The following is a 24,972-nucleotide window of genomic DNA, read 5'->3' on the forward strand; positions in this document are numbered from 1 at the left end:
CCCTTCTTAAACAATGGGACAACATTCGCTAACCTCCAATCTTCCGGTACTATACCAGAGGCCAACGACGACCTGAAGATCAGAGCCAGAGGCTCTGCAATCACTTCTCTTGCCTCCCAGAGAATCCTGGGGTAAATCCCATCCGGACCAGGGGACTTATCTATTTTCAGACCCTCCAGAATATCCAGCACATCCTCCTTATCAACTGTAACACTGTCAGTTCTACTCCCCTGCAACCCAGTGTCCTCCTCAGCTATATCCACGTCCCCCTGCGTGAACACCAAAGAGAAATATTGGTTCAATGCCTCTCCAATCTCCTCCGGTTCCACACATAACTTCCCTCTGCTGTCTATAACTGGCCCTAATCTTGCCCTAACCAACCTTCTGTTCTTGACATACCTATAGAACGCCTTAGGATTCTCCTTAACCCTATCAGCCAAAGTCTTCTCATGTCCTCTCTTAGCCCTTCTTAGCTCACTCTTCAGCTTCCTCCTAGCCAATCTAAAGTTTTCTAGTGCACTACCCGAGCCCTCACGTCTCATCCGAACATAAGCCTCCTTTCTCCTTTTAACCAACGAATCAACTTTTTTGGTGCACCACGGTTCCCTAGCCCTACCAATTCCTCCTTGCCTGACAGGGACATACCTATCACGGACTCGCAGTAGCTGCTCCTTGAGAAAACTCCACATTTCGGACGTTCCCAGTCCCTGTAATCTCCGAGTCCAACCTATGCTTCCTAATTCTCTCCTAATAGCCTCATAATTACCCTTCCCCCAGCTAAAACCACTGGCCCGAGGTTCATGCCTATCCCTTTCCATCACTAAGGTGAACGTAACCGAATTGTGGTCACTATCACCAAAATGCACACCAACTTCCAAGTCTAGCACCTGATCTGGCTCATTTCCCAGCACCAAATCCAATATAGCCTCACCTCTAGTTGGCCTATCTACATATTGAGTCAAAAAACCTTCCTGCACGCTTTGTACAAAAACTATCCCCTCTAACGAGCTACAGCTATAACAATTCCAATCAATATTAGTAAAGTTAAAATCCCCCATAACAATTACCTTATTACTTTCACTCCTAACCAGGATCGTCTCCGCAATCCTTTCCTCAACCTCTCTAGAACTTTTAGGAGGTCTATAAAAGACTCCCAACAGGGTGACCTCTCCACTCCTATTTCTAATCTCCGCCCATACTACCTCAACAGACAAGTCCTCATCAAACTTCCTCTCTGACACTGTGATACAATCCCTGACCAATAATGCTACCCCTCCCCCCTCCTTCTACCTCCTTCTCTACTCCGACTAAAACACTTGAACCCCGGGACCTGCAGCAACCATTCCTGCCCCTGCTCTATCCATGTCTCTGAAATGGCCACAACATCGAAGTCCCAGGTACTGATCCACGCTGCAAGTTCATCCACTTTATTGCGAATACTCCTCGCATTAAAGTATACGCATTTCAAACCCTGCTCCACCCCACCCCTGCGATGCTGTGCATTGCAGTCCCCATCTATGGCCCCCTCACTTTCAACCCCTCTACTCAGGATCCCACCCCCCCTCCGAATCAGTTTAAACCTCCCTGCATAGCCTTAGCAAATTTACCCCCCAGGATATTGGTCCCCCTCTGATTCAGGTGTAGACAATCCCTCTTATAGAGGTCCCACCTTCCCCAGAATGAGCCCCAATTGCTCAAGTACCTGAACCCCTCCCTCCCTGCACCAACCCCTCAGCCACGAGTTCAAACTTTCCCTCTCTCTATTCCTCTCTAAACTATCCTGTGGCACAGGCAAGAGTCCGGAGATAACCACTCTATCAGACTTGGCCTTTAGTTTCCACCCCAACTCCATAAATCTCTGCTTAATATCCCCTTCCCTTAACCTCCCTATGTCATGTGTCCCCACATGAACTATAACTTGGGGTTGATCTCCCTCTCCCCTAAGAGTCCTGAATACCCTTTCTGATACATCCCGGACCCCAGCCTCTGGTAGGCAACACACCAGCCCTGAGTCCCTACCTTTACTTCCAACTCTCCTATCTGTCCCCTTAACTGTGGAGTCCCCAATCACGAGGCCCAATCTTTTACAGCCCCTAACCACCTGAGCTTTCACACTAGGCTCACCCCCAGAGACCTGCTCCCTTTGGCTATCCCCAGTTGATTCCTCCTCAACTGTAGCCTCCAGGACCGAAAACCTATTTTGGAGGGGAACAGCCCCAGGGGATTGTCCCCCCGATTGCTTCTTTCCCCTCTTCCTGGCAGTGACCCAAGACTCATTTCTAGGAGTGACTATCTCCTTATAACTCCTATCGATTTCCACCTCCGCCCCCCGAATTATGCGGAGTTCCTCTAATTCCACCTCCAGCTCCTTTACACGCTCCTCCAGAAGCTGCAATCTAACACACTTCCTACAAGTAAAATCACCTGAAACACTACTAGATTCCCTCACCACATACATCCCACAGGAGATGCAGCTTACTGCCTGAACTGCCATCCCTGAAGCAATTACCAGCAGAAAAATAAAAATAAAATAAAAAAAAAACTTCCCCCACACTTATAATTAGGTTAGAGGAGGTGGGAGGGTGGGATTCTCTACCAGTGTAGATCCCTGAAAATCCCTGATCCTTCTCATTTTCAGATCCCTGAAAATGAGAAGCTAGGTAGTAAAGTGGTTACGGTATGCAGGATACTTCCCTTTATTAGCCAAGGTATAGCTTGTATAGTCACTGGTAGATTATGCTACAAATGCATAAAACATTGGTTAAGCCTAAAGTACTAGGTACAGTTCTGGTCAGCACATTACCAGAAGGATGTAATTGCACTAGAGAGAGTGCGATAGCTTTTTAAGAATGTTGACAGGACTAGAACATTTTGGCTATATGGAAGGATAGCTATTTTCTAACAGTGAGCAGAACGGCTGCCTTCTGTGCTGTCAATTTCTATGAAAATCGCAGTCTGGACTATTGAAAGTACCTGCCCACTTCTATGATTTCAACATTCCACACTTGTAATCCTTTCCAATAATTATGGATTTGAATAACTGCAGGCTAATTTTTTAAAAGGCAGTAATGCATAGAATTGTGTAAATCACAGTATGTTTTGTTCACATGTGGCTTCACTACTTTCCTCAACATCAGAAACATCAGAACAAATCCTCATTACAAATGATTTTGAAAACAGCTAAGGTTTAAACTTGTTTCTTGTCAGTGAATTAAGAAATTGTTATCAGCTAATACTATACAAAATGCTCCACTTTGGTTATACTTTCCTTTTATTATTTTCACTTTTATAGAAGAAATAAACACTGTGCCCACAGAAATAAGTGAGAAAGTTCTGGACCTGTGCACTTATCTATCCCTCATTGGCATTTCACTTCACACAATTGAATTATACGTGATTTATTTCTTTCCACTACTCTTAATGATCTATTGGTTTTAAATGAATAATTTTCTATTTTGTTACTCTCCAATGAAATACATATGTGGGTCTGTGCAAAATAAATAATTAATCCTCCTGGTAAAGAAAATAATTACAATCAATGGCTGACCTGTGATTTTTGGTTTACATTGCCCTCATGTTTCTTATTCTGTAATGATCGCTGTGATGCATTGTAATATATTCTGTTTCTCTGAATTTTTTTTCTAGTGTTAGAATATAAAACTACAGCACAAACAGGCCCTTCGGCCCACAAGTTGCACCGATCATATCTCTACCTACTAGGCTTACCTATAACCCTCAATCCTACTAAGTCCTATGTACTCATTTAGAAGTCTCTTAAAAGACCCAATCGAATCTGCCTCCACCACTGCCACTGGCAGCCGATTCCACGCACCCACCACCGTCTGAGCGAAAAACTTACCCCTGACATCTTCCCTGTACCTACTCCCCAGCACACTAAACCCGTGTCCTCTTATGGCAGCCTTTTCAGCCCTGGGAAAAAGCCTCTGAGAATCCACCCAATCAACACGTCTCATCATCTTATACACCTCTATCAGATCAGCTCTCATCCTTCGTCTCTCCAAGGAGAAAAGACCAAGCTCTCTGAACCTATCCTCATAAGGCATGCCACCCAATTCAGGCAACATCCTTGTAAATCTCCTCTGCACCCTTTCAATGACTTCCACATCCTTCCTGTAATGAGGCGACCAGACCTGAGCACAGTACACCAAATGGGGTCTGACCAAGGTGTTCTTTGACTTATCACCTGAAGAAAAAAAATACAAATTTAATTATTTGTTGAAAAGAATTTGCTGGCCTAATGATTTAATAAATAAATAATTCAATTATCCAGTATTATTTTATGCTATCATTCAACACAGACAACTAATATTCTAATTTCAGTGAATTTATGATGGGGATTTCACTAGTAATCTTGAAAATACCATTCACTATAGACACATATGGATAATAACCACTGCAATAAGCTCTCCAACTTTTTTCAGGAAGTGACATTCTAAGTTTTTTATAGAAAGCCCTGCAGTATGTAACTTTTGAACTTAATAAATGCATCTCGAGTGATTTCAAGTGAAAGCCTACTAAATAAACTAAAAGTATTAGGGATTCGGAGTAAAACTCAGGAATGGATTACAAAGCAAGAGTAATTATTACGAGTTATAACAGAATACAGAATATGCTGAGTGATGTGCCCCTGGGATTTTTAATTTACATTAAAACAGGATTCAGAAGTTAAATACATCTTGACCAACTTTACAGATGGAGCAAAGTAGGTGCAAAAGTTGATTCCGAAGAAAAAGTTGGGAACTTGGAAATATCTAAGTGGGCAAACCAATTGCAGAAAATAAGTTCTCCATAAATAGTGTCAGAATAGCTAAGGAAATGATTTTAAAATGTTCGTGCTTCTGGTTGCTCTGGGCCTCATGGGTACATTGGAGCTTGAACTCCCAAATATCTGCACTGCTGATGCCAATAAATTTTGTGTCCTTGGGTTAGGGTTGGTCCACTAATGAAACAATGCTGTTAAATAAAATGCTTTTCAAATCTCTCGACTAATGAAGTCTCAAACAAAATGTAAACTACATTTCAATAAGTAAAAACATATATTTGGCTAGGATGGGCTTCAAAAGCAATATTGGTAGAGCTTAGGCGATAGGTTGGACGCATCCAATTTGCAGCATCACCATTGCTGGGAGAATGTAATTACAACGTGATACATTTATAGAGATAGTTTCCATTATAGATGCGAACTGGAATTTAAAATGGCAATATTAAGACAAAGATCAAATGTACAATTATAATTGGGATTGAATCACTGTTGCTGTGATTCAATTGCTCCCAGCCTTCCAACCCTCCTTCACACAAAACTACACATGGTCTTAACTTTCTGTGCCAGAAATACAAAAATATGTCTTTAAAATGAGGACCAAATTAACTTTCTGTGCCAGAAATACAAAAATATGTCTTTAAAATGAGGACCAAATTAACTTTCTGTGCCAGAAATACAAAAATATGTCTTTAAAATGAGGACCAAATTACTTGCACTACTCTAAATAATGTTATTGAATATCAACTAAACAATAGCTGTAAGAGAAGAAGCCATCCTGCCCACCAAGAAAAAGGGGAGGGCCCAGGGTTGGAGTCCAAGATTTATCTCTAATTCCAGAACATTACTTTTTGCTGCAATAAAATATATCACCCACCATATTTCCACAAAAGGCAATGTCTGTACACAATACTTAAAATAACACCTCCCAGAGAAACAGCAGTCCCCAAATCAAATTTGTACCATAGTCAATGATCCGCAAAGTAAACATAAGACAAATTGAGCAATTATATTTAGTTTCATTTTTCCTGCTGGCCCAAGAAAACCTTTTTTCTTATTTTGCAAAGACAAGAGGTAACTACATTGCTTTTCCTCAGGCATCTAGTATCCGTTTTAACTTCAGAAATGAGCTTTGGTATGCTTGCTGTGACAGGACCTCCAATTCTACTGTCCATTTCCCAACATACACAAAATCCTGGTCACCTGTCATCCCTGTGCTTGCTGACCAATATTGGCTCACAAGCAACATCTTATTTTGAACATTTTCATTCTTTTTTTCAATTCACAACCCTCCTAAAATATCTGTGCTATTTCAATTCAGGTCTCATGAACATCCCTAAGAGCCCAGAGCTGGATACCTGGAGTGACCAGCCTTGCAGCCATTTCAGTGCAAGGCTGAATAATTTATTTAAATGATATCCAAATACTTTTTAATGTAATTAGCAAGCTCAGGATATTATTGTCCTGGGTCACTTGTCTCAGTGGCCTCACCAAGAGCGATTCTGTCCGGCAAGAATCACAGTTGCCTCCTCGTAATGAGGATCAATCATGATCACCTCACCGGTGGAACTGAAGACCATTGAGGCCACTGAGGATGTCAGGAACAAGGGGGAATGCCCCTTGGGCAGTGCCAACCTGGCACCTTGACACTGCCTGGGGGCAGGACCTGAGGGGTTGAGGCCAGTCAGGGAGGAGAATGGAGGGGAAGAGACCTGCTACCACTCTCACTAGGTGTCAGTAGGGGGAGGAGGGTGCCACTGTGAATCAGGGATCAGTGGATGGAGGCAGTGGGATAATCGGGACTGGCCGTAGGGCGAACAGTCAGGCTGGCAATCACAGTGGGAGGGAAGGAGGGGGAATTGTTCTGGGCCAGGGCGATGTTTAGTGAAAGGCCACTGACTTCCGTGCTAACTGGGCATGGGTGCTGTATTTAAGGCACGCTAAGAGCAGCAGAGGCTGAATGACATGCCTCTGCTGCTAGGGACCTGATGTGGAGATGCTAGCATTGGACTGGGGCAAGCACAGTAAGAAATGTCACAACACCAGGTTAAAGTCCAACAGTTTATTTGGTAGCACAAGTCACAAGCTTTCAGAGCGCTGCTCCTTCAGGTGAGTGAGAGTTCTGTTCAGACGCAGGGCATATAAAGACACAAATTCAATTTACAAAATAATGGTTGGAATGCAAGTCTTTACAGGTAAGCAAGTCTTAAAGATCCACAATGTGAGTGGAAAGAGGGTTAAGCACAGCTTAAAGAAATGTGTGTTGTTTCCAGCCAGTATTGGCATCTCTTTAACCTGTACTTAACCTTCTCTCCACTCACATTAAGACTTGATTACCTGTAAAGGCTTGCATTCCAACCATTATTTTGTAAATTGAGTTTGTGTCTTTATATGCCCTGTTTCTGAACAGAACTCCAACTCACCTGATGAAGGAGCAGTGCTCCGAAAGCTTGTGGCTTATGCTACTAAATGAACTGTTGGACTTTAACCTGGTGTTGTGACACTTCTTACTGTGCTAGAGACTTGCCCATGCACTATGACGCCCTCTGCTGCTCTCAGCCAGCAATCGGGTGATTTAAGTCCCACCCCTTCCTTCTGCAGGCATGAAAACTGTTTCTGAGGGCTCTTTTTAACTCTTGTGCATAAGATAGCAGATTTGAACTCGCCCAAAAAATGAACTGGAAAATCTCATTTTCACACCCGTCCTGGACTTAGAATTTTTTTTGGTCTGTTTCAGTGACAGATGCAACCATGCTGTATATTGTACATATCTGTCATATATTAAAAGTCTTGTGCATTTCATGCACTTCGTGCATGTATTGACTGTGCTTCATGTGTATTGATTTTTGATTAGTACTTTGACAAATTACAAACCTCGATTTACAATGTCTGGAATTTTCTGGTTGTTCCCACTGGAATAATAAACCCCTGCTGTGGGTTTTCTGGCGGTGAAGGGGTTGTATAAAATGGGAAATTCTGTTGACAGTGGCGGGATCTTCTGCCAGCACGAAACACGCAGTTTTGCAATCACACTTTGTTCACGGCTCAAAGTAAAATAGCAAATCGGAATTTTCAAAAGCATAAACTAATGATATTGGGAAAGTCTCTATGAAAAATTACTGATTATATTGGCAAAGTCTCTATGAAAAATTACTGATTATCTCAAAACAATTAATTATAGATGAACAGCAAGAACAACTTAGCAATAAAAAAGATGTTTTCTAAAAATGATCAAGTCACTCAGTGTTTTGTGAGGGGAAAACCATCTTTTTTGTTTAGGAGTTTAATTTTTTTAAGCTCTAAAATAATTATAAACATGAAAATTCAATTTCATATTTGATAATAAACTGACTAAATTTATCAGCTATATTTATTTAAAAATTGAAGGTGGTTGCTGCAACAAATGCAGTATGCACAATTTCCCAGCACACAGCAGTAACATTTAGTCAGACTAATTAGAACAGTTATATTTAGCCTTCAATATTATCTGCTCAGTTATCTTTCAAAATTACTTGCTGAAAACTAGAGGGCAGATTTCAAGAACTTCATTCAGGTAAAGTTTATTTTTAGAGATTTTATAAAACATACTAAATGTATATTGTGCTTCAGACAGGATCCCTTACTGATTATGTACCTGCTCTGGCTTAGTGTTCTCAAACCAAGAATCAAATTGTGTTTCTGTCCAAAATAATTCATGCATTTTTGAAAAGAACCCAATTGCAAACTGATAAATAATCTTGAGTAAGTTTTCCATTCCAAACTTTTAAACTTTTAGGTACAGAAAGACTGTCAAATTAAGAGTGTCTTTCTTTGTGCTAATTTTAAGTTATTTCTATACACATGAGCTCAAATAGAGAGCATAATTTATCTGTGACAGATTATTTAATAACTAATTGCTCTTTGTAACCTTATATATGTGGATGAAGTCGTGTTGGAGGCTGGGGAAATAACTGGAATAGATATAATTCAATTCCTAGTCGCAAGTTTTATATACATATATGACCAGTTTATCCCTCAATCAGCATCATTGAAATCAGATTATATGACTATTATTTACTGTAAAGGGAGTGTGTTCTGTGTAAGTTGGCTACTGTGTTTCCTATATTACATCAATAGTTACATTTTTCAAAACACATTAGCTGTAATACGCTTTAAGGTAACCTGAGGCTGTGATACATGCAGTATAAATGCAGGTCTTTCTCATGTTTACAGTTCTTGCAAGAGCAGTCCAAAACTAATTACAGGATGTTGTTCTGCTTCAGATTTGAAGAAAACCTCAAACATCTAAAAATTTCCCTTAAAAGATGCAGTGGGCTCTCTATCAATCACCTTCCACGGCAGTGCATTCCACATTCCAATGATCTATGCAAACAAATTACTTCTCTCATATCTCCTCTTTGGCAATTATTTTAAATTGATGACCTCCCAACTAAAATAAATCTTTCCCTATTCATTCTGTCAAGATCTATTACAATTTAAAAAGCACAGTGAGAGTCTCCTTTTAACATTCTCTGCTTCAGTGGAAATAGTCTGAACATTTTGAATCTTTCTCCATTACCACGATTCCGGGTAATGACATCATCCTACATACTACATGGCTTTAAAGTCCTTTCCATAATTGGTTACATTATAATGGAACACCTGAGAATATCCAGTGCAGTCCCAAAATATGTAACAAAGGCAAGTTTCTTTCTCTTGCTGTTTTGTTTAACACAGTGGGGTGATTAGTTCACATAGCGCTCCTTTTAAATGGCGTTATGCAAGCTTGTATTACTTTCCCCAAGTAAAGGTGATGTCCCGGTTCACTTCCTTAATGGCATTCACCTTTGATATATTTGAAAAACACCGCAAAGTATGCACAGGAAATGACCTGTGATGCTGTCTGCTTCATGGAATCCATGTAGTCTGAGTAGCACCACCAGAGACACTGCTATGAATTCTCACTCTAGCTAACTCCCAAATCTTCACAAATAGGGGCCAGAATTTTACTGCCTCGCCCGCCATGGGAACTGGAGCGGGCAAGGGGCGGAACATGGAAAGTTCCGTTGAATTCAGGCAGGATTTTGGCTCTTAAGAACATAAGAAATAGGAGCAGGAGTAGGCCATCTAGTCCTTCGAGCCTGCCCCGCCATTCAATAAGATCATGGCTGATCTGAAGTGGATCAGGTCCACTTTCCCGCTTTCTCCCCATAACCCTTAATTCCCTTGTCTATCAGAAACCTATCTACCCATGACTTTAATATATTCAGTGAGGTAGCCTCCACCACTTCAACGGGCAGAGAATTCCAGAGATTCATCACCCTTTGAGTGAAGAAGTTCCTCCTCAACTCTGATCTAAACTACACCCCGCCCCCCCCCATTACCTTGAGGCTGTGCCCTCTAGTCCTACTATCCTTTCTAAGCGGGAAGAATCTCTCTACCTCTACCCTATCTATCCCCTTCATTATCTTATGCATCTCTATAAGATCCCCCCTCGGCCTTCTAAACTCCAACGAGTACATACCCAGTCTATTTAGTCTCTCTTCATAGACCAACCCCCTCATCTCCGGTATCAGCCTAGTGAACCTTCCCTGCACTCCCCCAGGGCCAATATATCCTTCCGCAAGTGTGGCGACCAAAACAGCACACAGTACTCCAGCTGTGGCCTCAGCAGTACCCTGTACAGTTGCAGCAAGACCTCCCTACTTTTATATTCTATCCCCCTTGCTATAAAGGCCAACATTCCATTCGCCTTCTTGATCACCTGCTGCACCTGCAGACTGGGTTTTTGCGACGCGTGCACAAGGTCCCCCAGGTCCCCCTGCACCATAGCATGCTGCAGCTTTTCGCCTTTTAAATAATAATCCCTCCTACTATTATTTCTACCAAAGTGGATAACCTCACACTTGCTAACATTATACTCCATCTGCCAGGTCCTTGCCCACTTGCTCAGCCTATCCAGATCTATCTGCAGACTTTCCACACTGTCTACACAATTTGCTTTTCCACTCATCTTCGTGTCATCAGCAAATTTTGTCACCCTACACTCAGCCCCCTCCTCCAGATCATCTATATAAATGGTAAACAGTTGAGGCCTAGCACCGATCCCTGCGGCACTCTACTAGTCACCAAATGCCAACCAGAATAGCACCCATTGATACCAACTCTGCTTCCTATTAAACAGCCAATCCTCTATCCATGCTAACACCTTACCCCCAACTCCGTGCACCCTAACCTTCTGTAGCAACCTTTTGTGTGGCACCTTATCAAAGGCCTTTTGGAAATCTAAAAACACCACATCCACTGGTTCCCCTCTGTCTACCGCACTCGTCACATCCTCATAGAAATCCAATAAATTCATCAAACATGACTTCCCCTTAATGAATCCGTGCTGCGTCTGCGCGATCAAACCATTCTTTTCTAGGTGCCTTGCTATTTCTTCTTTGATGACGAATTCTAGCATTTCTCCAACTACAGACGTTAAACTAACCGGCCTATAATTCCCTGCCTTTTGTCTGCTACCTTTTTTAAACAGCGGCGTAACATTAGCTGTTTTCCAATCTTCCAGCACTTCCCCGAAGTCCAGCGAATTTTGATAAATAATTACTAAGGCATCCGCTATTACCTCTGCCATTTCTTTCAGAACCCTGGGATGCATTCCATCCGGTCCCGAGGACTTGTCTACCTTCAGTCCCGTTAGTCTATCAAGCACTACCTCTCTAGTGACAGTAATCGCATTAAGGCCCTCATCTCCTCCCATCCTTCTATCTTTAATATCCGGCAAACTATTCGTGTCCTCCTCCGTGAAGACCAAGGCAAAAAACTTATTTAAAGCCTCAGCCATTTCCTTATTGCCCACCGCTAAACCCCCCTCTCATCCTCCAAGGGTCCAATGTTCACTCTAGCCAGTCTCCTTTATATATTTGTAAAAACTTTTACTATCATTTTTCATATTTAGAGCTAGTTTAGCTTCATACTCTATCTTTCCTTCCTTTATCACCTTCTTAGTCGTTCTTTGTTGATTTTTAAATCTTTCCCAATCTTCTAATAGCCAACTATTTTTAGCCACTCTGAACGCATCAGCTTTAAATTTAATACACTCCTTTATTTCCTTAGATAACGACAGCTGGTTATCCCTTCTCCTACAGTTCTTCTTTACCATCGGAATATATTTCTGCTGAGTACCGAAAAAGATCTCCTTAAAAATCCTCCACTGTTCCTCAGCCGTCCTACCAACCAATCTGCGCCCCCAATCTACATTCGCCAATTCCGCTCTCATCCTATCATACTCCCCTCTGTTCAAACAGAGGACACATGTTCGGGACCCTACTTTCTCATCCTCCATCTGCATCAGAAATTCAATCATACTATGATCACTCGTCCCAAGAGGATCTCTCACAAGAAGATCCCTAATTCTACCTGCCATGTTACACAGCACCAGATCTAAGATAGCTCTCTCGCTCGTAGGTTCCGTTACATACTGTTCAAGAAAACTATCCCGACAGCATTCCAAGAACTCTTCCTCAAGCCCACCGCGTCCAACTTGGGTCATCCAATCAATATGCAGATTAAAATCCCCCATAATTATCACCGTTCCGTTTCTGGATGCGTCAATTATTTGCTTGTTTATAGCCCGCCCCACCTCAAAGTTATTATTTGGGGGCCTATAGACCACACCCACCATCGTCTTCCTCCCCTTACTATTCCTTATCTCCACCACAACAATTCCATGCTTTGCTTGTTGGAGCCTATATCTTCCCTTACTACCGCCCTGATATTATCCTTAATTAACAGAGCTACCCCACCCGCTTTTTCCTCCTGCCTATCCTTCCTAAACGCCTGATACCTCTGGACATTCAGCTCCCAGAACTTGTCACCGTGCAACCACGTTTCCATAATGGCCACTAGATCATACCCATTTGCGCTGATTTGCGCCATCAGCTCATTCACTTTGTTCCAAATGCTTTGTGCATTCCGGTAGTGTCTTCATACCAGCCTTTATCTGGACCTTATTTGTAGAAATGCTACTAACCTCTCTCATGCCCCCTACTGCTTTTATTAGCTCTTGGAAGGCTGGAAGAGTCAAAACAGAAATAGGGGGCTAAAGGACAAAAGATAGTTGGACATAAACACAAAGATAATTCAGTTCCCACTTCGTCATACATTGGCTCCTTATTTTTACATATTTCCATTACAAATTCGTTTGTCCACATTTATTATATAAACTATTCATTAAGCCTGTGTGTACAGGGTGTAACTACAACATAAGTTTATACTGGAAATCTATTAGCAGTCAATCTTTCATGGCATTGCATACTGATGTTAAGACCAAGGTCTTCAAATGAAGCAGCGTTAAAGGTTAGGATGTAATTGGACCAGGGCATGTAGACCTGATCTAGTTTGCAAGTTAATTTCATTTGTTCTTTTTTAATATTTCTTTCTAATCTTTGCCAATTTTTAAAACGGAAACTGCCCACACAAACTAACCACACTGTATTTACAACCTCTTGCCAATGTTGGCATTACAGCACCTCCATGGATAAGAAGATGCAATTATACAATGATTCCATGATAAATCTAGGTGTAGGAATTTATAATTGAAGCTAATAGTATACACAGATGCAAAATGTTCAATACATCACTAGATGACCTCCCAAGACATTGTATTGGGTATGTCAGAAAATGCATCTCTTGTTTCTATTTTGTCTTGGTTCTGTTTGTTCTTGTTGCCGCCCTTCCTCTGGTTCTCTTCTTTTAACCCTTATTTTAGCCTCACTTTGTTCTTTCCATTTCAGTGGAGGCGTTAGGTTGTACATTGGGGAAATGATCCACTAATGATGCAGGATGCATTTGTGTTGAAGGCTGTGTGAAAATCTGGTCCCAATTACTCAAGATGCCTCACCTCTTCGTGCCCATTATATCCCTTGCCACAATCATTTCCCCTCCTACTACAATTATTACTTCTACCTTATTTTAACTAACTGCTGTGATCCTTTATCCTTGCTTCCTCCATGCATTGTTATCTCTTGCTTGTCTCCAACTCAACTTTTCAGTTTCCCTACCTCTACATTTCCTCAATAGGTGGATTGTCATTATTCAGAGGCAACTCACCTTCAACAAGTTTATCTCCTTTCCAACTCTACCTTTCTGTCTGTTTTGCCTAAAATTGGTTGTCAGCGCAATTCTTAGCACACTGAGGATTATTCAGCAAATGTTGTCCATTCGCAGAATCACATTTAGTGTTGTGTTTTGAGTTTTGCACGCAAGGGCTGGTTGGGTACAGTCTGTACCTTGCCCCTTGTGAGCAATGGTTGGGATATGTTTAATGCAATCTATCAATCTTGAGATGTACAGCCTACATAGGATGTAGACGTGGTTCTCCGTGTGTGTTCTCCATGGCAATGTCTCTGCTGGTCAGAATCTACTTGCTGGTTGGTTTGCCCTTTTTTCTTGTGCTATATGGATTGTTGTTCACCTCTTATATCAGTATTCTTGCAGTCGCTGGCCAGCATTTATTGCCCATTTCTAGTTGCCCTTGAGAACATGTTGGTGAGCTGCCTTCTTGAAACGCTGCAGTCCACGTGCCGCGGGTTAAACCATGATACCATTAGGGAGGGAATTCCAGGATTTTGACCCAGCAACTGCAAAGGAACAGCAATATATTTCCAAGTCAGGATGATGAGTGGCTTGGAAGGAAACTTGAAGATGGTGGTGTTCCTATGTATGTGCTGCCCTTATCTTTCTAGATGGAAGTGATCGTGGGTTTAGAATGAAAAGTCTAAGGATCTTTGAATTTCTGCAGTGCTACTACTGAGCCTTAGTAGTGGAGGAGAGAGTGGATATGGTGCCAATCAAGCAGGCTGTTTTGTCCTAGATAATGTCAAGCTTCTTGAATGTTGTTGGAGCTGCACCCATCCAGGTAAGTGGAGAGTATTCCATCACACTCCTGACTTGTAGATGGTGGACAGACTTTGGGGAGTCAGGAGGTGAGTTACTTGCCACTCTTTTGTGTCCTGATGAGTGCAAGATGAAAAGCTTCAACACGTCTCTTTTCAGCAATATCAATGGATTAACTAGCTTGCTTTAAATTGAAGTGACATTACATTAAAAAATATGGGCTTTGCTGTTTGATAATACAATTCCTGCTATGCCTCAAATTTATATCTGTGGTGCTTCTAGCGCAAGTGGCACTAGACACCATTTTCTTGAGGCCCTGAGTGCACCAGGATTGAACGCTGATCAAAGGTATGAAAATTGTGATGTCAGTCAACGTCACCGCTGGCATTTTGGAGCTAACATCTGCAACTGATGGCCTTAACTTCACACCTGAACACATGTAAGCAGCAGGAGGAATCCATCACCAGTACTTTCTTATGAGGTCATCAACTGCTTCCAGGTTAGTTGGTGATTGATTTGTATCTGTATTCCAAGAGAGCTGAATACGTTTAATTTGCTTACCAGAGATAAAAAAAAGTTGCTTAATTACAAGGTTTGCAGGCTCCCCCTTACATAGTGCTAATAACTGCACGTATGTCATTTTGTGGCCCTACATGTTAACTCTGATGTACTACGACTGGATGAGATTCTACTTCGTTATATTCAACTAGTGCATGGCCAACTAGTGTTTGACCTATGTATCATACAAGACAAGACCCAGTATCCTGATAGAGGGTCTGTATCAGTCGGCTTAAGCCATGATAAGTAGAAGGTGACTACTGGCATTAAGGATTATCACTTGATAATGTGGTTCATGACAAAAGCTATGTTGCCACATGAAATGTAATACAGCAGATCACAATGAGTGGATGACTTCAAGCAGCTTTGCCTGGAGGGAATGGCTATGAAATGTGCCATCTCTGCAAGAGTGGCAACAGTCTGAGATTGTTGGGTGATTGGCAACAGCAAAGGCATTAGGGTGGTGGGGACACAAAAACTGGCATCCTGAGAGAGGACAGCAGGCTCATGCTCCTCTGAGCCACTATCGTTCTCCTAAGATGCCCTTCAGCAATTCTAACAATTCATTGGTGAATAGATGGCTGAATTGCTGTGAAACCCTGTAAGCCCCTTTGAATATTGTTATCTGTAGCCATGATGGCTAGCAACGGTGTGCAGGACAGCCACTATCTGTTTCCCATGCACAATAGCACATGTGCTTCTATCCCCTCTGAGTGCCTGAAGTCATTGAATACATTGTGATCACAATATCAAGAGGGATGCAATGCAGGAATACCAAAATTGGTCAAGAAATGTGCAGGTAACAATGCATTCACTCTTGAAGCAAGCTTAGGAAATAAGTTGGCGCCCTGCTCTGGGGCTATATGAATTACTGAACAAGTTGCTGTTAAAGTACTTTTAACTTAGTTGAGCTTAGGCAAAGTGTGTGAAAGGTCATTGGTGAATTATTGGAGAATTTAGAGATTCCTGCTACTCATAGGAAGGCAGAAAATAATATTGCCTTACACATGCATGGGGCAATATTTGCAGCTTTTCAACATGAACAGGACATAGAGAGGAGGAAGCAGAAAGGGAACTTCTGCAAAGAGGGAGGAGCAGGAAAGCTCTGTTTAGAAGGGCCTACCAACAAAGGAACGCTTCATGGAACGCCTCTGCCATACTACAATGGGTCGAGAGCAGTGCCTCAGGAGGTAGTAATGGAGTTGTGTTGCCTTCAAAACAAAGACCTGATGCTTCAAAACAGGGTGAGGATGGCTCTCCCAGGGGCTGTGAAGATCATCGCCCTTTCAGTCCATAAACAGATTCCTTCCAGGTGAGGGCTGGCAACATTAGCAGTTTGTCACAATTCACCTTCCACCAAAGCATCCAGGAGGTTGGAGACACTCATTATGTGGAGAGGGGATTTCATCCCCTTTAGGAGGGAAGATCGGGATATAAAGAGTACACAAGTTCACCAAGATACGGGACTTTCTGATAGTGCAGGATGCCATCAATTGCATGTGAGTGACTTTGTGGATTCCACATATCGACAGAGCATGATACTGCAATGACTAGGTCAATGTGCAATTGTGTATGGTCAAACTAAGAAATTCATTACCAGCCAGGTAGCAACCACAATGCTTTTAACAAATCTATGCCCATGCTTATTAGAACTCTATTTTGAATTCCCCCAATCAGGTTTCCAAACCTGCCACGGTACTGAAATGGCTCTTATCAAAGTCACAAATGGTATGCTGTGTAATTGTGACAAAGGCAAGCTACCATGTATTGTCTTCCTTGGCCTGTCGTCAGCCTTTGACACAGTTGATCACATCATCCTCCTTCAATGCCTCCACTTCCAGTTGTATTTGTCTGGATCCATTGTTATCTATCTAATCATAGTTATATAATTGCCACCCCTGTCCTATGTCATCACATCTGGTGTCCCCTAGGATCTATTCATGGACCCATTTTTATTTCTCAGCTACATACTGCCCCTTGACAAGATCATCCAAAAACATGTCAGTCCCCAAATCTACACTGACAGCATCCATTTGTATCCCATTACTATTTCTCCAGGCTTCTACCCTGTTCTCCAAATTGTACAATTACTGATCTGATGTCCAGGACTGGCTGAGCAGAAATTTCCTCGAATTAAATATTGTAAAGACATTTGGTTCCCACTGCAAACTCTGAAAGCAAGTGGAGCCACCAGAAATGTAGTGGATCAAACCATCAGGCTCCTAAAGCTGACATCAAGCTCCGACAGCTGCTCTGTAGAGGATCACTGCAGCACACAACTGAAGAAGACCTCGATGTTTGAGATGGTATGCTGCATCCTCCACAGCCTTGGAATTATGAATGCCAAGCCACTGCCTCTTGGGATCTGGAGGTCATCTCAGAAAGAGATGAAGGTGGAGCAAGGGAGGAGAACACGTGCACTTTGCTCTTTGCGCATGTGGATAGAGCAAGTCAGACCACATATTGATACTTCGTGTCAGCTTAAAGTAACCAACCTCAATTTGGACATTACATCCATTTCAGACTCATCAAACATCTCAGCTAAAACCTTCACAAAAGAACCTTATGCGGCAATGCATCAATAGTGCAAGCAACAGAACCGATCACTATTGTGTAGCCCTTAAATTCCTGTCTTGTAGGTGTCCTTTTGTGGCCAAGGGCCCTATTTTACCATTTTGATTCTAAGTGCAGGGCGGACTTGAAACTGGGAGTGTTTCAGATCTGATTTTTAGACTCATTTTCAAGCAGCCCCCATACGCACTCTGCCTGCAAAATTATCAGCGAGTCCGAATCGCACTGCACAAGCTTGTGGGCGGGGCTTAACACACCCAAAACCATACAGCTCTGATTGGCACCTTCAACTGCGCATGCGCAGAAAAAAAATGATAGAATGCTGCTCTCCTGCCACATCCCTCCTGGGCCGGATAATGCCATCTCCTGGCCCACACAGACATTGCCCCACCACTCCCAATATTACCAATCCCATTATCCCCTACCCCCTCTGCCACCCAGACCAATCATGGGTCCCTCTCCCTCTTCCCCCCCACCGCCGATCTCAGGCAAAGTGGCAGCGGACCTCCCTTCCCTCCCACTGATCTCAGGCAGGATGGCAGCGGACCCTCCTTCCACCAATAGCAAGCAGAGTGACAGTGGACCCCCTCTCCCCAAGCAGATCTCAAGCAGAGAGCTGTCAGATGCTAGGCACTTACCTCACTAACCCTCACTGGAGCGCCCGAATTGGACTTGTATGGAGCATATCTGTTTTGTGCCAATTCTGGCTGGGCGAAGGTGCTGGTAAAAGGGGAAGTGCTGATAAAGTTGGGCATGCAGCCCATTAAGTCAATTTAAATGCCTGCAAATGCATTTAAATGACTGTCACGTCCGTTTTGAGTGCAGTCCCAATTGCAGCCATTTTCCGGCCTTGATAAAGGGGGAACCGGTGCAGAGGCAGGTGCGGATCACACTACTCAGCTCTCGCCTGACTTTACCAAGTTTTTGAGCCTGAAAATGGGTGCAACACGATGGCGAAATTGGGCCCCAAGTATTTCTATGCAGTGCTTTCCTCATGGCTGCAGCTGACTTTCTCTTGGTGGAGACTATAGCTGGCTTTTAAGTTGGCTTCAGCAGACACTTCAGCAGTCTGGATGGGCTGCTGAGAGGCAACAGCAAGGACATTTGAAGAGTGGTCATGATAGAAGCACTAATGCTGTCATCCTGAGGGAGTGCAACAGGTTTGTGTTCCAATTCACCACTACGACTCTTGTAGGACAGCACTTCAGCAATCCTCAAAATCTGCTGGAGCAGATCACTGGACTGTTTGAGAGTCTACATCTCCCTTCAAACACAAATCTGCATCCAAGTTGACAGCAGTCTTAGCCTGCTTGCTAACAGCCATGGCTTTCATGACATCTTCGGTTCCCATTGCAGCACTGATACATTGGGAGGCCTCTGCTGTGATTAAATAGAAACTGAGACAATGGCCAGCAACCGGCACCAAGACTCAGTCTAGCATGCAACCATGGAGTTGCCCACCAAATCCACAGTAGAAAAGATGATTCTAGGCTCTGCAGAGCTCTGTGCCCTAGTGCAGCCAGACTCCTCCACAGTTCTAGTCAGTGACTAGGTTATCTGGCAGGCCTCTACTGCACCCAGCATCTCTGTGTGCTTGCAATCAATGTTTTCCTGTAATCCATTCAAACAAGATTTTCATCTAAGTCTCCTGCAGAAGAACTGGTGTACGGTCTCGCCCCTCAAGAAGTCCGCACATAACCTATCCTACTAGCCTGGCTGCAGCCCACATGTGCCCATGACTCGTCACATGCAGATCTTGCCTTTAAAAAAAGCCCCTGGTGTTCTAATGCCATGAGGGAGGGGTAAGGGAAAAGCTTTGGGGAGAAAGGCAGAAGGTCCATGATCACTCCATTTGTAGTTTCATGGCACCTTTTCAGGGTAAGGAGTGAGAGGGTGCATAATGAGGCATCTTACCGTCATCCAGGATGGCCTTGGTGGCACCCAGTGCTATATATATGCAGCACTGGTGACCATGAGGATTCTCTGTTTGAGGACACTGAGAAGATAGTCTTAGTGGTCCTCTGCAATTAATCTGCCTCTCTCACCTGTTGTGGGTGACCTTCTCCTGTAAGAGAGAGTGCAGAATGTCAGTGACATTGTGTCATTGTGTTTTGGGCGATATTCCTCCCATAGTTAAATAACTAGAGGTATTTAGAGGCTGTGAGACATGGGTGTGAGGCTAGCAGCATTGGTAGCTGAGTGAAATATAGTGTAATGATATTGGAGATAAATCCTGAGTATTAAAATGTGCTTATGGATGTGGTGATAAGGGTATAGTACAATGAGCAGTGTGAGGGGATGTGATGTGCAGAAACATTCACTTGCCTAACACATGGGTAAAATCATTAAATGCTTTGCAGTACTGCTGCCATCTTCATGGAGCCACACTCACTCTTACCACTGCTCCCAACCCCTTTGGAAAGTTTATTCTCTAGGGTTTCCTGCCCCAGCTAGAAACATGGCTTCAACTTTGTAGGGGAACTTTCCTTGACTCTTGGAGGCAGATGAGGAGAGAGCCAGGAAAATCGCAAAATGCATTATGCATGCCAGGAGAGAGCTTGTGTGCGCTGACAGCAACTTCCCTTGCAGTGTTGAGAAGCGAATTTTGATTGTCAATTAATCAATTACATGAAATTTCCAAAGAAAATGTAATTTTACCAGCATCATATAGGATCCATGCTGTGTGCAAGTCATTCCAGAAGGCAGATGCTCTGCAGGTAGTCTGACTGGCATAAAATGATTGAATGTTAAAGGTGCAAAACTGATAAGACTGAGATCATCCACAGACAGGAGCTTTCATCTGCACAATCATCTACTGGAGACTTATGTCACACACAGTGCTGGAAGTGGCTGTTGGCTCCTTCAGCCTTATTACACCTCCATTTTGTCCCACCCTTTGTTGTTCCATTTAGCTGAGCAGCATTCCCACTGCAAACACTGCTGGCCAACCTTGTAATCATGCACGCTGAATCGCCCACCTGCCTTTTCAATCTGCTCACCATTCCTCACTGGCCGGCAATCTAGGAGGTGCCTTCTTAATCAGATACCTCCTGGAACATTGGAACAGCAATCTTCCTCTCATTCACTAACATCAATTTCTGAACCTCAATATGATCCCAGTGAATAGAATAATAACTGTTGGGTAAATTCAGCCAAGAACATCCAGGGTTGGTGGTGCCCTTCCTTTCCCAGTGTGCCATAATTTGACCCGAAATGGCAAAATACAGGAGCTTGCGACAACTTCTCTTTTGTAGGTGCTGTACCTCTAAAGAGGGAAGGCGACATGGGGCATGTGTGATTTCTTCCCATGCTACTTAGCCATAGTTGCAAGCAGAAGACAACTGCACAAAAATGGAGTCTGAAGCTACACGAGAGCTGCTTCTGGTCACACTACAGTCAGGGATATGAGCGGACAGAGTAACCTACCTCAATTCCAATGGCCTGTACAAGCTGCAAATCACAGCCCCTGCAATCAAAAATTGGAGAGACTGAATTTAACAGCCTTCAAGTCTAATTCTATCTAGGAAGAGAGATTGGGATCTTCAAATAAAAATTTTTAACAAAGCCATTAGAACACATAGCAAAAAGACACGTCAATAGATAAATTTAATCCTATTATTGTGAAATATATAACTGGTGTTTTTCAACATTTTGTTTGAACTCATATTTTGATGGTATAAATTGAGAAAAATGGTTCAGGAAGCATTAAGAGGACTGGGAATCTGATGGCCAAATTGTGCTGTTTGAGTGATAAGATTGATGGGCAAAGCACCCAATAAATGTGGACAGATAAATCCATAATGAGAAATGGTCGCCGAAAAGAATGCAACAAGTCATGACCACAGTAATTTAAGGTGCTAATTTTTGATTTTTAGGTGATGGTATAAAACAGGTAATGATTCAACTACCTCTATACATCTGAATTGATTTTGGAAATCATGAGATGCATAATGGGTGGCTGGATCAATATTCTCTGGTTTACCCAATTGCCCAAAGACAAAGATTGCCGGCAAGTTTTGCACACTGAGGTAAGTTCTTTACTATATTACAAATTTAGCACACAAACACACTTGATCTCCCACGGCAGTGCCCTGTGGGATAATGAAGACCATTTAAAGTTTTAAGATTTACACGCTGTTGCTCAGATAATCTTACACTCACTCGACATCTTGCAAGTGGATCAGGAGATTCCTCAAGACTTCGACTCATGTTACGAAGACGCTCTCTTCGCCTTTGTTGACTTAATCGTATAGTCTCTCTACGTCTTAGAATTCGTTCAAACTCACTTAATCTAGCAGCCTCTCTACTTGCAAGTTGATCATCAGAATCTTCAACTGCTGAAGACTCAGCAGAATGACCATTCTGAAGACTTTCCTGTTGATCTTCCTGGCTCAATTGCGTAACCGCTGCATGATTTTCTGGTTGCTCGGTTTCATTCTCAGCGGTCTGTAAAGGACCTGAAGCTTGTAATGGCTCCATTCTCTCAGTGCCAACTCTAGCAGCGCGAAGACGTTGCCTTCGTCTTCGTTGCCTCAGTCGATTACCCAGTCTAATTCGTATAATTGCATCTTCAGGTTCTTCCCTTTCTATCTGGAAAACAGACACTTCAACTTCTACGTGTTCTTCCGGATTGGAGTGGACTTCATGATCAGAAGACATTGGTGCTTCCATTCTGGAAAAGAACTGTTTGGTAAAAGAGAGATTAGGGGCATTGATGAGAGCCTATTATCGGTCATATAGGAAACCCAGTACAGATGAAGCTCCAAATTTGAGGGAAAGTAATGGTAATAAAGGCACACAAAAATATAGTAACACAAGCAAATATTCAAGTTTTAGGAAAAGGCATGCAATTGTATACAGAACAGCTAAAGCAGGATAGAATAAGGGAAATGACCAGGCTTCGCAGCATGATTACATGGATGTAGAGTCAGTGTAAGAAGACACCTGATAGGACCAATAGTAGTGGGGCTGTAGGTAGAGTGGAAGACCAGTAAACTGAAAAGAAAGCGAGGAATGCAGCAGTAACAATGTAAGTCCTAAAGGGGAGAGGATAGTGCTTTGGTCCATACCCATGAAAACTAGTAAGCTAAATCTGAGCCAAGATGAACACTTCTGCAACAAATTCAAAGTTGGAGACAGAAACAGGGGCAGATTTTAAATTTACAAGCACTGAGTAGGAAGATGAAGTCATAGAAATATATATATTTATTCTTTCATTGAATGTGGGTGCCACTGCCAAGGCCAGCATCTGTCTCCCTGATTGCCCTTGAGACGATAGAATGGCAGTCAGGATGGAATTCTTTTTCATTTAAAAATTTAAACCCAGAGAAAACAGGCATACACACATCCCTGAGCTAGGGTAAAGAGCAGGGCCAACAAATGCAGGGCTGAGAAATGGGCTGAATACCTCAGAACGGTGGAAAAGCAGGAGATACAAACAATTTCTTTTTATTTTCTAATTTTCATTTTTATGGGTCTTGAGAGAAATTGCATTTTAATGGGGGAGCTGAGGCCCAGAAACAGGAGCAGTCTTCTACTTTGTTTATACTGCTTTTTGCACATGAGATAATAAATCTTGATTTTTCAGTAGCTTTCGATGAGTGTCTGGAGGTTTGACAAATACCCAATTTTACATTTAAGATTTTTTTCAAAAGACTATTGCAGTTTTATAAACATAAGTGTTGATCTCCAATCTAAAGTTTTCAGCCCAATAAAGGAGCTTTCCCAGATTCTCTGAAACTGCAATTCACCACTTTGTGACTGCAGTTTGCATTCCAGGCAAAGGTTGAGATTAATTGTAGGAGTCGAAGATAATGGCACAGTAAATAATGTAATTATGGGCAACATATGAGATGGAATTTTACTGTCCCACCATGCTGGTAGCATGGCACGTAGGACTGGAAAATCTGGAGTGAGGCCAAAAGTCAGAATTCCACCAGTGGGAAAACAAGTTGCAATTTTCCCCACAGGTGGGTTGCCTCTCCTGCTGTTCAGTGTCAGCATCTTAATTTGCATGTCATGAAGCTCATTAAGGGACTGGAATTTGATACCGCTATGATATCTTCCTCGCCGCCAGTGGAAAATCAAACTGTTTTGTGTCCTGATCTGCAAACATGGTGTGCACCCAACATGGAAGATCTCTTTGACTTACCAGCCACTGGATACTGCTTTCATCATTCGCACCACTCTTCTCCCAAGTGCCAGCAATGTATTGCGCAGATGGCATGCACGCGAAAGTAGATGGGGTTGGAAAACACAAAGGAGAGAGGGCAGTGGAGATGTTAGAAGACACAATGGGGATGGAGGGGGAGGCCAGGTCTAAACTGGAAAGGGGATCCAGATAAGGGCAACTTTGCAGTGGGGGTGGATGTCCAGGTGTCTTTTAAATGTGGTGCTTGGACATGATGGTGGTGTGGACAACTTCCTGCACAACCCTCAACATGAACCTTGCAGCTCCATATTTAATGAGTTCAACACTGTACATTTGTGGCAGGACTTCCCACTCTGCCATGCAACTAAGTCTGGAGCAGAAGATTCCACTCGTGGTCTTTTGCAAGGAAGTGGATCTGCCATAACACTAGTTATGATAGACAATGTAGTTTGTGAGAACATTGTTTGGCTTGAAATGATTTTATAGAGATTTTTAATTGAAATTTGGAAGTTGAGTATTGATGAGCAAAATGTTAAAAGACAAAGTGACAAGCTTTTGAGAAGCCACAGGAATATATAAGTGCGCCATGTTTTATCTAACAAATTAGAGTTTTGTGAGGACCTAACAATGTTTTGATGTAAGAAATAGTGGACATATATAAATAAACGTTTCAAAGGTACCATACTTTGTAAGGCAACATTAAAAGTTTTGGATATGGATTTAAAAACAACGTGGTAATATGGATAGGAAGTTAATTCAAGGAGAAAACACGGAGCAGCTTTTTGAATTGAAGGATATCATAAGATAGGTATCTTCGGTCATCTAAGATTTGGGTCCACTGCTTTTCCTGATTATACAGTATTGGATATCAAAATTTGCAGAAGACAAAAATAGAAAAGATGGTTGAGTGTGAAGAGAATTGAGCGATTCTGGGATATGGCCAGGTTAATAAATTGGTTAGATAGATATTAGTTGAAATTTAATGCAGCAAAATGGTGAGAAAATGCATTTCAGACGAGGAATAAAGGAAGAAAAT

The 24,972-nt window shown here is 42.5% G+C and overlaps 1 protein-coding gene across 3 annotated transcripts in view; it reads right to left on the reverse strand.

The window, feature by feature from the left end:
• LOC145358874 (E3 SUMO-protein ligase PIAS4-like) overlaps window positions 1-24,972 on the reverse strand; it is a 94,991-nt gene that overhangs the window by 53,880 nt on the left and 16,139 nt on the right. For all 3 annotated transcript variants that reach the window (XM_080213230.1, XM_080213231.1, XM_080213229.1), the window contains one exon: window positions 21,947-22,468. In XM_080213230.1, the coding sequence (XP_080069356.1) occupies window positions 21,947-22,456 (510 nt within the window). In that variant the 5' untranslated portion in view covers window positions 22,457-22,468. The remainder of the gene's footprint in view (window positions 1-21,946; window positions 22,469-24,972) is intronic.

Source organism: Carcharhinus amblyrhynchos, chromosome 26 (genome assembly GCF_965287045.1).
Source record: "Carcharhinus amblyrhynchos chromosome 26, sCarAmb.v2.hapA, whole genome shotgun sequence".
NCBI lineage: Eukaryota > Metazoa > Chordata > Chondrichthyes > Carcharhiniformes > Carcharhinidae > Carcharhinus > Carcharhinus amblyrhynchos.